Source organism: Pan paniscus, chromosome 1 (genome assembly GCF_029289425.2).
Source record: "Pan paniscus chromosome 1, NHGRI_mPanPan1-v2.0_pri, whole genome shotgun sequence".
NCBI lineage: Eukaryota > Metazoa > Chordata > Mammalia > Primates > Hominidae > Pan > Pan paniscus.
Genome location: NC_073249.2, coordinates 194,524,963 through 194,540,455, shown reverse-complemented (window position 1 = coordinate 194,540,455; position 15,493 = coordinate 194,524,963). Strand labels below are relative to the sequence as shown.

Below are 15,493 nucleotides of genomic sequence, written 5' to 3'. Positions count from 1 at the left end.
CACTGTAGCCTCAATCTCTCCAGCTCAAATGCTCCTCCTGTCTCAGCCTCCCGAGTACCTGGGACTACTTTCTTGAGGCCAGGAATTCAAGGCTACCCTGGGCAACAGAGTAAGATCCTGGTCTCCAAAAAAAGTTTTAAAAAAATCAAACACACTTAGCCGAGCATAGTAGCTCATGCTTGTAGTCCCAGCAGATCAGGAGGCTGAGGCATGAGGATTGCTTGAGATATGATTGTGCCACTGTGGCACTCCAGAGTAGGCGACGAAGGGAGATCCTGTCTCAAAAAAAAAAAAAAAAAAAAAAAGGGAAGGCTTCATTGAGAAGGTAGGTGGCTTTTGAGCAAAGATTCCAAGGTGAAGGAGTGAGCCTTGTATGGAGGAGGGGAGGAGCAGTCAGCCAGAGGGAACAGGGTGAGGCAGGCGTTTACCAGGCATGCTCTGAGAGAGGGGGCTAGATCCTACAGGCCTGGGGCCTTGTGGCCTCTGCAGAAGCCATTTTGAGGAAACTTTGCAGGAATCTCTGCAAAGCGGATATGATCTGAATTACATTTTATTTTATTTATTTATTTTTATTATTTATTTATTTTTTGAAATAAATAATGAAATTATTTATTTATTTTTTCTTGCTCTGTCGCCCAGGCTGGAGTGCAGTGGCGCGATCTCGGCTCACTGCAAGCTCTGCCTCCCGGGTTCACGCCATTCTCCTGCCTCAGTCTCCCGAGTAGCTGGGACTACAGGCGTCCACCACCAAGCCTGGGTAATTTTTTTGTATTTTTAGTAGAGATGGGGTTTCACCGTGTTAGCCAGGATGGTCTGGATCTCCTGACCTTGTGATCCGCCTGCCTCGGCCTCCCAAAGTGCTGGGATTACAGGTGTGAGCCACCACACCCGGCCTCTTTTTTTTATTTTTAATGGAGATGGGGTCTCACTCTGTCACCCAGGCTGGAGAACAAAGGTGAAATCCCGGCTCCCTGCAGCCTCTGCTTCCTGGGCTCAAACAATCCTCCCACCTCAGCCTCCTCAGTAGCTGGGACCACAGGCATACACCACCACTCCCGGCTAATTTTTTGTATTTTTGGTGGAGACGGGGTTTCACCATGTTGCCCAGGCTGATCTCAAACTCCTAAGCTCAAGTGATCCATCTTCCTCAGCCTCCCAAAGTGCTGGGATTATAGGCGTGAGCCATAGCGTCCAGCCCTGACTTACATTTTAAAAGGATGGCTCTTACTGCTGTCTTGAAAATAGACTGAGTTAGTCAGTTTATAAAACTGGGGAGATTTTGCATAAAACTCCAGATTTCTGCCTTCTCTTGAAAAATAGGGGCTAGGTGCGTTGGCTCACTCCTATAATCCCAGCATTTTGGAAGGCCAAGGTGGGCAGATTGCTTGAGCCCAGGAGTTTAAGACCAGACTGGACAACATGGCAAAACCCTGTCTCTACCAAAAAAAAAAAAAAAAAAAAAAAATTAGCAGGGTGTGGTGGTGCACACCTGCAGTCCCAGCTACTCAGGAGGCAAGCTTGTATTCCTAGCTACTTAGGAAGATAGTTTGAGCCCAGGAAGTCAAGGCTGCAGTGAGCATGATCCTGCCATTGCACTCCAGCCAGAGCAAAAAAGAGAGCGAAACCCCATCTCAAAAAAAAGGGAAGATTTAGCTATGTTGGACTTACCTGTCCTCATGGAGCTGAATAATGGCCACCCCTCCAGGTAGGGCCTGAACTCTACCTTTGCCAGAGTCCCCTCCACTCCCTGTTGGTCTTAGACAATGAAACTGAGTGTTAGTAGCTATTTACCACCAAGCTCATGCTTGTTGTTCTTATAATAAAGATAAATGGTTTAATAAATGGTATAATAAAGAAAATTATATTATGGTATTATACCATTTAATAAATGGTATAATAAAGAAAATGGTTTTTTGCACCCACATTTCCATTAAAAAGTGAGAAAATTAAAGATACCTGAGGATGGCAGAGTGTTTGATGAAAGATAGGGAAATGTCGGCCAGGCACGGTGGCTCACACCTGTAATCCCAGCAGTTTAGGAGGCCAGGGCAGGCGGATCACAAGGTCAGGAGTTCAAGATCAGCCTGGCCAACATAGTGAAACCCCGTCTCTACTAAAAATACAAAAAATTAGCCGGGAGTGGTGGCAGGTGCCTACAATCCCAGCTACTCGGGAGGCTGAATGGCGCGATCTCAGCTCATTGCAACCTCTGCCTCCCAGGTTCAAGCCATTCTTCTGCCTTAGCCTCCCTAGTAGCTGGGATTACAGGCGCCTGCCACCATGCCTAGCTAATTTTTATATTTTTAGTAGACGTGGGGTTTCGCCATGTTGGCCAGGCTGGTCTCAAACTCCTGACCTTGGGTGATCTGCCCGCCTCGGTCTCCCAAACTGCTGGGATTACAGGAGTGAGCCACAGCGCCCGGCCTCTAATTTTAATTTTTTTTTTTTAATTTTTATTTTTTTAATTTTTATTTTATTTATTTTTTGTAATTTTTAAAATATACAAAAAAAGGGCCGGGTGTGGTGGCTCACGTCTGTAATCCCAGCACTTTTTGGGAGGCTGAGGCGGGCGGATCACGAGGTCAGGAGATCGAGACCATCCTGGCTAACACGGTGAAACCCTGTCTCTACTAAAAATATAAAAAAATTAGCCGGGCCTGGTGGCGGGTGCCTGTAGTCCCAGCTACTCGGGAGGCTGAGACAGGAGAATGGCGTGAACTCGGGAGGTGGAGCTTGCAGTGAGCCAAGATCGCACCACTACTACACTCCAGCGTGGGCGACAGAGTGAGACTTCGTCTCAAAAAAAAAAAAAAAATTTTATATATATATACATATATATATGCAAACAAAGAGCATCTGAGTCATAATAATGTAAATCTATCACCTGACTGACCTGCTGCCACACCTCATGATCTCATCTGATCCCCACACTCCTTCTCTTTGGGATACTGTGTACAGCCATAGCGTCGGTGAACTTTGTATTCCTATCCTCCCCATTTTTGTTATTTTATTTTATTTCTTATTTATTTGAGACAGAGTCTCACTCTGTCATCCAGACTGGAATGCAGTGGCCTGATCTCGGCTCACTGCAACCTCCACCTCCCGGTTTCAAGCGAATCTCGTGCCTCAGCCTCCTAAGTAGCTGGGACCTACAGGCACACACCACCACGCCCAGCTAATTTTTGCATTTTTAGTACAGACGGGGTTTCACCGTGCTGGGCAGGCTGGTCTTGAACTCCTGACCTCAGGTGATCTGCCCACCTCAGCCTTCCAAATTGTTAGGATTACAGGCATGAGTCACTGCGCCCGGCCTCCTCCCCATTTTATAACAAGGGAAATGGAGGCCCAGAATGGTTAAGTAAACCCACCCAGGGCCAGCTGAGAATTAGCAACAGAGAACTTGGAGTAGAATTTGTTCCCTGGCCCTTTGCTGTTTCTATTATAGAGCCACCCAGTCTTAGATTTTCTGTTACCTTATAATTAATGACTCAAATGCAGTTTCTGAGTGAGAAACACAAGTCCCAAACACTCTTTAAAGAGGCATAAAGATGTATCTTGTTGTTTTCTTTTGTTTGAGACAAGGCCTGGCTCTATTGCCCAGGCTGGAGTGTGGTGACATGATCTTGGCTCACTGCAACATCTGTCTCCTGGGCTCAAGCCATCATCCCACCTCAGCCTCCTGAGTAGCTGGAACTACAGGAGCGTGCCCCCACACCTGGGTAATTTTTCTATTTTTTGTAGAGATGGGGTTTTGCCATGTTGCCCAGGCTGGTCTCGAACTCCTGAGCTCAAGTGATCCACCCATCTTGGCCTCCCAAAGTGCTGGGATTACAGGCATGAGCCACTGTGCCCAGCCTCTTGTTGACTGTAGGACCACAATTCGGCGGCTAACTTAGAGCAATGTTTGGCACATAGGAAGCACTCATTAAATATTGACATTATTGTAGTTATTTTAATAGCCCAGCATTGCACTTTTAGGTCTTTCAGCTTTCAGTGATGATCAGTTGATAATTGATGATCTGGTGGAGTGGTTCTTAATGGTAGAGTTGGGGGCAATTTTACACTCCCTTACACCCCACTAATCTTCCCCCCAACCCAATGGTAAAGCTATTGCACAGTACTTGGCAATGCCTAGAGACAATTTTGGTTGTCACAGCCTGGGGGGAAGGTGCTACTGGCATCTAGTGGGTAGAGGCTAAGGATGCTGCTTAATTTTTTTTTTTTTTTTGAGACAAGAGTTTCACTCTAGTTGCCCAGGCACAGAACAGCTTCACAGAAGCTGTTAATGCACAGAACAGCTTCCTACAAAAAAGCATTACCTGGCCCAAAATGTCATTAGCTACCAGGCTGAGAAACCTGCCCTCCTAGGCCGGGCGCTGTGGCTCACGCCTGTAATCTCAGCATATTGGGAGGCCGAGGTGGGCGGATCCTGAGGTCAGGAGTTCGAGACCACCTGGACCAACACGGAGAAACCCAGTCTCTACTAAAAATACAAAATTAGCCGGGCATGGTGGCACATGCTTGTAATCCCAGCTACTCGGGAGGCTGAGGCAGGAGAACTGCTTGAACCCAGAGGCAGAGATTGTGGTGAGCCGAGATCACACCATTGCACTCCAGCCTGGGCAACTAGAGCGAAACTCTTGTCTCAAAAAAAAAAAAAAAAAAAAAAAAAAAAAAAAAAACAGGGAAAGAAAAGAAAGGAAACCTGCCCTCCTATCATAGGATAATCCCATTAATCCCATTTCCTCCTGTCTAAAGAGACGCCTACTTAGTCATCCTGGGTGACTGCATCAGGGAGGTAGGTTTTGGAGTCTGAAAGGCTGGGTTCTGTCACTTTGTTACAGTGCCTCTGGTGCAAAGAAGGCATTCAAAAAACCCTGTACAATTGAAAAATTGAATTTAATTACTTTGTGTAACTTTGAATAATTCACAGAAGTCTGAACTTCTTTATCCTGTCCTGTAAAATGGAGGTAAAAAGCCCTTGGCCGAGAGCTCTTTTGAGGAAAAACTGAAATAACATTGGTAAACTGTCGCCCAGTACTTGGCACACAGCAGCCCCTCGACAAACATTAGCTTTCTTTCCCTTTCTTGTCAGTTTCTTCCTCTCCAAACCCGCGTGTTGCTTTTCTTTTTAATTATTTTCCTGTAGCCCTCCTTTGCGGTCACAAACTCGCTTTCTAACCCAGGTTCAGCCCTTTTATTGGCTGAGTGACCTTGTGCAAGTCACTTTTCCCCTGTAGGCCTCGGTTTATCCTCCGTAAAATCAGAAAGTTGGCCTCAGATCTCCAAGCACGCTTTTCACGACGAAGTGGGACTGTTAAGTTTACAGAGCTGCTTTCCTCCCCCGGGACTGATGGTACGGTCCCCGGGCGGCTCCCCACCCATCTGTCGCAGACCTTGGTACAGGCCCAGGGGGCCCTCGGCGGCCTCTCCGGGCTGCCCTTGCCCCCTGCCGAGTTCCGGGCCCGTGTCTGCGCAAGCTGATTGGCTGGAGCGGTGCCCGGGCTGCGCGGCTATAGGTGAGCCCAGGAGGGGACGGGCGGGGCGGGCCGGAGGCCCGCCCCCTCCCCCCTGGGTCGGACGCTGAGCGGAGCCGCGGGCGGGAGGGCGGACGGACCGACTGACGGTAGGGACGGGAGGCGAGCAAGATGGCGCAGACGCAGGGCACTCGGAGGAAAGTCTGTTACTACTACGACGGTGAGCACCGTCCTCGCGGCGGGGGCGGGGCCAGGCCGGGCCGGACCGGGAACCTGGAGGCTGAGGCTGGAGCGCCGATGGGAGGCTGCGGGAGGCTGAGGCGCTGGGGAGAGGCTCGGAGAGGAGGCTGCGAGGGGGAAGTCGAGGCTGAGGGAGGAGGCTGCGAGGAAGGGAGATCGAGGCTGAGACCAAGAGGGGATCGCGTGGGGGAAGCGTGAGGTAATCTTGGTGGGAAGATTCTGAGGAAGTCTGATGTGGAGAGTTTGAGTGGGACTCCTAGAGGGGAGGGTGCGTCGGAGCGGGGAGGCTGAATCTGATGGAGACGGCTGCAAGGATACATTTTCTTGCCGAGAACCCAAAGCTCTTCCCTGCCCCGTCCCTTCCTCATCTTTTCTGGGGGAAGAGTCCTGCACGACTGGTCGCCCGCCTCCCCTCCCCCAGCCTCTGAGCGGGGCCTGCGGTTGCTACTGCGACGTGGGGCGCCAGGGGTTGCAAGGAGAAAGATGCAACCTGTTAAAACAGACTTCTCACTTAATCTCTCAAGCAGGTTACTGTGTTCGAGGAAGTGTTGAGGGGCTGGGGCCGTGGGGTTGATGGGGTCACCCTTCCCAGTGACCGAAGTTCTCTCCGTGTCAGAGCCCAGAGTGTTAGGGGAGCACAGAGAAGAGGCACCGAACTCCACCTGAGGAGTCAGCGAAGAAGGGGACGTCTTAGGACCTGAAGAACAGGAGTTCTTAGCCAGGCACAGGGAAGGCAAAGATAACAGCAAGTTTCAGAGGCAAGAGAGAGGACAGGACCTTTGAAAAACAGGCATTTGGCCGGGCGCGGTGGCTCACACCTGTAATCCCAGCACTTTGGGAGGCCGCGGCTGGTGGATCACCTGAGGTCAGGAGTTCGAGACCAGCCTGGCCAACATGGTGAAACCCCGTCTCTACTAAAAATACAAAATTAGCCGTGCATGGTGGCGTGCGCCTGTAATCCCAGCTACTCTGGAGCCTAAGGCAGGAGAATCCCTTAGAACCCGGGAGGCAGAGGTTGCAGTGAGCTGAGATCGTGCCACTGCACTCCAGCTTGGACAACAGAGCAAGGCTCTGTCTTAAAAAAAAAAAAAAAAAAAGATGTAAATAGGGACCGGACCATGAAGGGCTGGGCATGCTGTCCCAAGGAAGTTGGACTTTATTGAGGGCACTTGTGAGTGATTCAAGTTTTATGCAGGTTAGTGACATCATCAGGTTTCTACCTTAGAAATTAAAGTCATGGGGGCCAGGTGCAGTGGCTCACACCTCTCTAATCCCAGTACTTTGGGAGGCTGAGGCAGGCAGATCACTCGGGGCCAGGAGTTCAGGACCAGCCTGGCCAATACGGTGAAACCCCATCTCTACTAAAAATACAAAATTTAGGCTGGGCACGGTGGCTCACGCCTGTAATCCCAGCACTTTGGGAGGCTAAGGCGGGCGGATCATGAGGTCAGGAGTTCAAGACCAGCCTGACCAACATGGTGAAACCCCGTCTCTACTAAAAATACAAAAATTACCCGGGCGTGGTGGGCGCACCTGTAATCCCAGCTACTCAGGAGGCTGAGGCAGGAGAGTCGCTTGAACCCAGGAGGCAGAGGTTGCAGTGAGCCAAAATTGCGCCGCTGCACTCCAGCCTGGGCAACAGGGTGAGACTCCATCTCAAAAAAAAAAAAAAAAAAAAATTAGCGAGGTGTGGTGGCACGTGCCTGTAGTCCCAGCTACTCAGGAGGCTGAGGTGCGAGAATTGTTTGAACCTGGGAGGCAGAGGTTGCAGTGGGCTGAGATCTCACCACTGCATTCCGTCCTGGGCAACAGAGCGAGACTTCGTCTCAAAAAAAAACAAACAAAAAAATTCAGATTGTAGGGATAAGGAAGAAGGCATGGATCCCAAGTTCCTGGTGTGGGCAGTATTTTTTATTTTTTGAGACGATGTCTAGCTCTGTCACCCAGGCTGGAGTGCAGTGGCTTGATCTCGGCTCACTACAACTGCAACCTCCACCTCCCAGATTCAAGGGATTCTCCTGCCTCAGCCTCCTGAGTAGCTGGGATTACAGGTGTGCGCCACCATGCCTGGCTAATTTTTGTATTTTTATTAGAGATGGGGTTTCACGATGTTGGCCAGGCTGGTCTCAAACTGACCTCCAGTGCTCCGTCTGCCTCAGCCTCCCAAAGTGCTGGGATTATAGGCATGAGCCACACTTCCTGGCCTCTGATGTGGGCAATTTGATGGTGAGTGTTTGGAGGTTTGGAGAATGCCATGTCAGTTGATAACTTTTTTTTTTGAGATGGAGTCTTGCTCTGTCACCCAGGCTGGAGTGCAGTGGCGCAATCTCGGCTCACTGCTGCAAGCTCCACCTCCCGGGTCCACGCCATTCTCCTGCCTCAGCCTCTCCAGTAGCTGGGACTACAGGCACCCGCCACTACACTGGGCTAATTTTTTGTATTTTTAGTAGAGACAGGGTTTCACCGTGTTAGCCAGGATGGTCTGGATCTCCTGACCTCATGATCCGCCCGCCTCGGCCTCCCAAAGTGCTGGGATTACAGGTGTGAGCCACCGCGCCCGGCCCCAACTTTTTTTTTTTTTTAAACTTCTAGAGATGGGGTCTCAATATGTTGCCCAGGCTTGTCTTGAACTCCTGGGCCTGGCCTCAAGCAATCCTGCCACCTTGGCCTCCCAAAGTGCTGGGATTACAGGCCTAAGCCACTGTTTTTTTGTTGTTGTTGTTTGTTTGTTTAGAAATAACTACTGGTAACTGTTAAGATGTTTAGGGGACATCCAAGTAGAGGCATCCAGTAGGCAGTTTAGAAGATAGAAATTTTTTGGTAGTCATCAGTATCTTAGTCTGCTATAACAGAACACTGTTTATAAAGAACAGAAATTGCTGAATGTGGTGGCTCACGCCTATAATCCCAGTACTTTGGTAGGCTGGGGCGGATGGTTCTCTTGAGCCCAGGAGTTTGAGACCAGCCTGGGCAACTTAGGGAGACTCTGTCTCTACAAAAAGCAAAAAAATTAGCTGGGCATGATGGCATGTGCCTGTAGAGAGGCTGAAGTGGGAGGATCACTTGATCCTGGGAGGTCGACTCTGCAGTGAGCTGTGATCGCACCACTGCACTCCAGCCTGGGGGACAGAGTGAGACCTTGTGTCAAAAACAAAAAACAAACAAAAAAAACCATGTATTTCTCATAGTTCTGGAGGCTGAGAAGTCCAAGGCTAGAAAGTCCAAGATCAGGGTTCCAGCATTTGGTGTCTGGTGAGGGTCTGGTCTCTACTTCCAATATGGTGCTTTGAATTCAGTGTCTTCATATGACGGAAGGTGGAAAGGCAAAAAAGGATAAACTCTGTTTTTTTATATGGCCATTAATGTATTAGTGAGGATGGTAGAGCCCTTGAGACCTAAACACCTCCCAAAAGGCTCCACTTCCAAACACTGTTGGCATTGGAGAATATGTTTCCAACACATGAATTTTGGGGGACACATTCAGACCATAGCAATCAGCATATGGATAGTTATTTTATTTGTTTGTTTGTTTGTTGTAGAGATGTTGTCTTGCCATGTTGTCCAGGCTGGCCTTGAAGTCCTGGGCTCAGCCTCCCAAAGTGTTGGGATTATAGGCATGAGCCACCATTCCTGGCTGCTAGCAATTTTAATTGTAGTAAATTTAGTCATAAAGGATGCAGTCACCCAAGAAGTTATATAGAATTCCAGGGTGGAATTCTAAGGAAGTGGATTGAGGAAAAGTTTAGTGCCCCTCATGCTGTGTACTCCCCCGTGATAGTATTTGTCACTGTGTAGAGGAATTGCCCATTTACTTGGTCATATTTCTTGTAGACAGGAGGCTCTTTAGGGAAAGGGGCCGTGCCTTGTCTACCTCTGTATCCCCAGCACCAAAAACAATGCCTAGCTCATGGTAGGTTCTCAATAAATATTTGTTGATTAAATGTATAATGATATAGAGTGAGGGGCCGGAGAGGTAGGTGAACCAGAAAGTACTGGGTTGCAGAAGCTAAAGAAGGGAGGGATTGGGCAAGTGTTGGCAGCAACTGGGGCAGAAGCTAGATTGTGGTAGATTGCAGTACATGGATGGCTAGCTGAAGAGGAGACATCAGGTTGAACCCTTTTTTTGGAGACAGGGCCTCACTCTGTCACTCAGGCTGGAGTGCAGTGGCACGATCCTGGCTCACTACCACCTCTGCCTCCCAGGCTCAAGCAGTCCTCCCACCTCACCCTTCCAAGTAGCTGGAACCACAGGTGTGCACCCTTTTTGTATTTTTTGTTTAGAAGACAAACGGTTGTCTTTTGTTTAGAGACAGGATTTCGCCATGTTGCCCAGGCTGGTCTCAAACTCCTGAGCTCAAGTGATCTTCCCGCCTCGGCCTCCCAAAGTGCTGGGTTTACAGGCGTGAGCCATCATGCCCAGCTGGTTGAACCTTTTTAAAGGGAAGCTTGTGTGAGGTAGGGAGAGAGATTGTTGATAAGAGAGATGGAGATGTAGTGGCTAAAAGTTGAGCATATTGAAATAATTCTTATGGAAAACAGCCAGAAGAGAGGGAGAGGCTGAAGATACAGGAAAGGGACTAGTAGTGATGGAGCTTCCTGAGGAGACCAGGGGAGATGGAAACCGGAGCCCAGCTAGAGACACTACCTTCAACAAATTCCTTTGTGATGCGAGGGTAAATGTCAAGGAAAAGTTCAAATGGAGGTAAGTTTGAAGAGGAGAAGATAAGGAGAAAGTTGAGGGAGTTCTCAAGATCAGGAAAGAGAATATTCCTTTTCCTGAGGGTGGGGTAGGGCAGTTGATAGAGCAGGAATCTTGAAGACAGGAGATTTAAATAGCTTTTGCAAAAGTGGGGGGCTAGGGAAAGAAATTTGGAAGGATTGCTGGCAGTGATGAGAATCATTTTGAGGCTGGAACCTGTGATTTTTGTAGTCATATCATTTTGCACAGTTTTATGATAACATTTTATGATAACATTGTCAGTTTAAAAGAAGAAAAAAATGGGCTGGGCATGGTGGTTCACGCCTGTAATCCCAGTAGTTTGGGAGGCCAAGGCGGAAGGATCACTTGAGACCAGGCGTTCAAGACCAGCCTGGGCAACAAAATGAGACCTCCCCCAGCTCTACAAAACAACACAAAAAAATAAGCTGGGTGTGGTGGCACTTGCCTGTAATCGCAGCTACTTGGGAGGTTGAGGTGGGAGACTGAGGCAGGTGGATGGTTTGAGCCCAGGTGGAGCCTGCAGTGACCCATAATGGCACCACTGCACTCAGCCTGAGTGACAAAGCAAGACCCTGCCTCAAAAAAAAGAAAAAGAAAAAGTACAAAGACCTCAGTCTTTAGATAAGGGAATAGACTTCTTTTTTTGCGGGGGGGACGGAGTCTTGCTCTGTCGCCCACGCTGGAGTGCAGTGGCGCGATCTCGGCTCACTGCAAGCTCTGCCTCCAGGGTTCATGCCATTCTCCTGCCTCAGCCTCCCGAGGAGCTGGGACTGGAGGCGCATGACACTACGCCTGGCTAATTTTTTTTTTTTTTTTTTTTTTGAGATGGAGTCTTGCTCTTTCACCCAGGCTGGAGTGCAGTGGCGCGATCTCGGCTCACTGCAACCTCCACCTCCCAGGTTCACGCCATTCTCCTGCCTCAGCCTCCCGAGTAACGGGTACTACAGGCGCCTACTACCACGCCTGGCCCATTTTTTGTATTTTTAGTAGAGACGGGGTTTCACCGTGTTAGCCAGGATGGTCTCCATCTCCTGACCTTGTGATTCGCCTGCCTCGGCCTCCCAAAGTGGTGGGATTACAGGCGTGAGCCACCGCGCCCGGCCTTTTTTTTTTTTTTGAGACCAAGTTTTGCTCTTGTTGCCCAGGCTGGAGCGCAGTGGCGCAATCTCAACTCACTGCAACCTCCGCCTCCCAGGTTCAAGCGATTCTCCTGCCTCAGCCTTCCTGAGTAGCTGGGATCACAGGCATGTGCTACCATGCCTGGCTAATTTTTGTATTTTTAGTAGAGACGGGGTTTCTCCATGTTGGTCAGGCTGGTCTTGAACTCTCGACCTCAGATGATCGCCTGCCTTGGCCTCCCAAAGTGTTGGGATTACAGGCGTGAGCCACTGCGCCCGGCCATTTTTTGTATTTTTAGTAGAGACGGGTTTCACCGTGTTAGCCAGGATGTTCTTGATCTCCTTACCTCATGATCCACCCGCCTCGGCCTCCCAAAGTGCTGGGATTACAGGCGTGAGCCACTAGGCCCAGCCGGGAATAGACTTCTTACTTGAGAAACTGAGTTTTGCAGTGAGGTCATTACTTTGGGATTCAGATTTGGCTCTGCCATTGAGAAGCTTTGTAATATCAGGCAAGTCACCTTACATTTCAGATTTCTCTCCTATAAAATCAAAATGATAGGAGTTCCTATTATGAGAACAATGATGGGAAAGCTCTTTAAGAGTTTAAAGTATGGCTGGCGCCATGGCTCACGTCTGTAATCCCAGCACTTTGAGAGGCCGAGGTGGGCGGATCACTTGAGGTCAGGAGTTCAAGACAAGCCTGGCCAACATGGTGAAACCCTGACTCTACTAAAAATACAAAACTTAGCCAGGCGTGGTGGCACATGTCTGTAATCCCAGCTACTCAGGAGGCTGAGGCAGGAGAATTGTTTGAACCCGGGAGGCAGAGGTTGCAGTGAGCCTGAGATCGCACCACTGCACTCCAGCCTGGGTGACAGAGTGAGACTCTGTCTCCAAAAATAAAAATTAAAATTAAGTAGTACCTAAATAAAAAGGACCATTTCTTTTAAAGTCTCTCAGCAACCTGATTAACATATAGAGATATATCTTTATTTTAATTATAGTAAATTTAATCATAAAGGATGCAGTCACCCAAGAAGTTATATAGAAGAGGATCCAGGGTGGAATTCTAAGGAAGTGGACAGTGCCCCTCATGCTGTGTGCTCCCCTGTCATAGCATTTGTCAATGTGTATAGGAATACACACAGCATGGGTTGGCAAACTAATTAAAAACTGTTAAGAAAAGGGTGGTTGGCCTGCACTGTTGGAGGCTCACATCTGTAATCCCAGCACTTTAGAAGGCTGATCAGGAGTTTGAAACCAGCCTGGGCAACAAAGCAAGATGCCATCTCTACAAACAAACAAACAAAAACATCAAACAAAAAAAAACATAAAAAGAAAAGGATGCTGTCTCAGAGCTCCACCCTCACTACCCTCACCTCAGATACTCCCTTAACCTTCTGGATAAGATATCTTAGTCCCCCAGGTCTGAGCCTTGGCTGGATCCAGGCTTGATAGGCAAGGGAGTTGCTAGGGATCAAGGCTCATGCCTTTTTTTCACTGGGTGCCTAGAGCTCTGCCTCATCCTAATAAATCTCTAAGGAGAGATCTTTGGGTGTGTAGTTCACTTGATTTTGCAACATTGTTCAAGGAACTTTCAATCAGGTAGACTTATAGAGCCCTCTAGATTAAGTGCAAACTGAAGTAGGTACCTGAGAAGCCCAATGTAGGGCCTGGCGCGGTGGCTCACACCTGTAATCCCAGCACTTTGGGAGGCCGAGGTGGACGGATCACGAGGTCAGGAGATCAAGACCATCCTGGCTAACACGGTGAAACCCCGTCTTTACTAAAAGTACAAAAAAAATTAGCCGGGCTTGATGGCAGGCATCTGTAGTCCCAGCTGCTTGGGAGGCTGAGGCAGGAGAATGGCGTGAACCCTGGAGGCAGAGCTTGCAGTGAGCCGAGATCGCACCACCGCACTCCAGCCTGGGCGACAGAGCGAGACTCTGTCTCAAAAAAAAAAAAAAGGGAAAATCCAATGTAGCTTTTAGCATATTGGATTTGGAGTCCGAAGAGTGGACTCCAGATCAGTCATTAGCTGTGTGATCTTGAGCAGGCACTTAACTTCTCTGAGTCTCAATTCAATTCAATGAATCTTTATTGAGCCTCTGTGATATACAAGGCATATTAATCCTTGCCTTCAAGGGTTACCCAGTCTTGTGGATATAGTCATGTAAATAATTCAGATATAAAACAATCCTAGCACTTTGGGAGGCTGAGGTGGGCATATCACTTGAGGTGAGGAGTTCCAGACCAACCGGGCCAACATAGTGAAACCCCACCTCTACTAAATATGAAAATTAGCTGGGTTTGGTGGCACGCACCTGTAATCCCAGCAATTTAGGAGGCTGAGGCAGGAGAACTGCTTGAACCTGGGAGGCAGAGGTTGCAGTGAGCCGCCGAGATAGCACCATTGCACTCCAGCCTGGGCGACAGAGTGAGACTCCGTCTCAAGAAATAAAAAAAAAAAGAAAGGAAAACTAATGAAGTGCTGTATACAAATTGCATGTAGAGGAAAAGACCATTTATTTTGATCAAGAAAGGGTTTGGAGCTTGAGGTGGGCTTTGTAGTATGAGCATCATCAGAGAAAGGAGGACATTTCAGGTCAAAGGAATAGTCTGCACAGAGGATACTGTGGTGTGAAGGTGAATGTCATGTTCAGGATACTGATCATAATCAGGTGTGTCTGGAGCGCAGGTTGGCAAACTTTTTCTATATAGGGCCAGATAGTAAATATTTTAGGCTTTATTTTGCCATATGCTTGGGTGTCTGTGGCAACTAAACTGCTCAGCTCTGCCACTGTAGTGTGAAAACAGCCATAGAGGAACTGTAAACGGATGGGCATGGCTGTGTTCCAATAAAATTTTATTTACCAAAACAGGCAACTAGTTGTATTTGTCCCAAGGGCCATAGTTTGCCTACTCCAGTCTAGAGCAAAGAGAGAGAGAGAGTGTGTGTGTGTGTTGTGGGAAAGGGTGGTAGCAGGAGATGAACCTGGAAAGGCAGGTTAAGAAAGCCCTTGGATGAAGCTGGAAAGGCAGATTAAGAAAGTCCTTGGCTGGGCGCGGTGGCTCATGCCTGTAATCCCAGCAGTTTGGGAGGCCGAGGCGGGCAGATCACAAGGTCAGGAGATCAAGACCATCCTGGCTAACACAGTGAAACCCCGTCTGTACTAAAAATACAAAAAATTAGCTGGGCATGGTGGCAGGCGCCTGTAGTCCCAGCTACTTGGGAGGCTGAGGCAGGAGAATGGCGTGAACCCTGGAGGCGGAGCTTGCAGTGAGCTGAGATCGTGCCACTGCACTCCAGCCTGGGCAACACAGCGAGACTCTGTCTCAAAAAAATAAATAAATAAAGTAAAAGAAAGTCCTTGAATGCTGGCCAGGCGCGGTGGCTCACACCTGTAATCCCAGCACTTTGGGAGGCCGAGGTGAGTGGATCAACTGAGGTTAGGAGTTTGAGACCAGCCTGACCAACAAGGTGAAACCCCTTCTCTACTAAAAATACAAAAATTAGCCAGGCATGGTTGCACATGCCTGTGATCCCAGCTACTTGAGAGGCTGAGGCAGGAGAATTGTTTGAACCCAGGAGGCGAAGGTTGCAGTGAGCTGAGATTGCACCACTGCACTCCAGCTTGGGCAACAGATCGAGACTTGTCTCAAAAAAAAGAAAGTCCTTGAATGCCAGTCTTCTGAAGTTATTATTATTAAATGTTGAGACCCAGGCTGGTCTTGAACTCCTGGGCTCAAGTGATTTTCCTGCCTCAGCCTCCAGAGTAACTGGGATTACAGGCTCATGCCACCATGCCTATCTCTATTAAAGTTATTCTTTACTCTTTATCCTGTAGGGGATGGGTAGCCATAAGGATTTTTTGAGCGAAGGAGTGATGTTATCAGAATTGTGGATTAGGAAAATAACTCTGGTGACAGTGTGG

The 15,493-nt window shown here is 48.6% G+C and overlaps 1 protein-coding gene across 1 annotated transcript in view; it reads left to right on the top strand.

Annotated features, from left to right (window-relative positions):
• Positions 1-5,376: 5,376 nt before the first annotated feature.
• The window catches only part of HDAC1 (histone deacetylase 1), a 41,779-nt gene continuing 31,662 nt past the window's right edge, over positions 5,377-15,493 (top strand). The window contains exon 1 of the mRNA XM_003828153.6: positions 5,377-5,697. Within this exon, the coding sequence (XP_003828201.1) occupies positions 5,649-5,697 (49 nt within the window). The 5' untranslated portion in view covers positions 5,377-5,648. The remainder of the gene's footprint in view (positions 5,698-15,493) is intronic.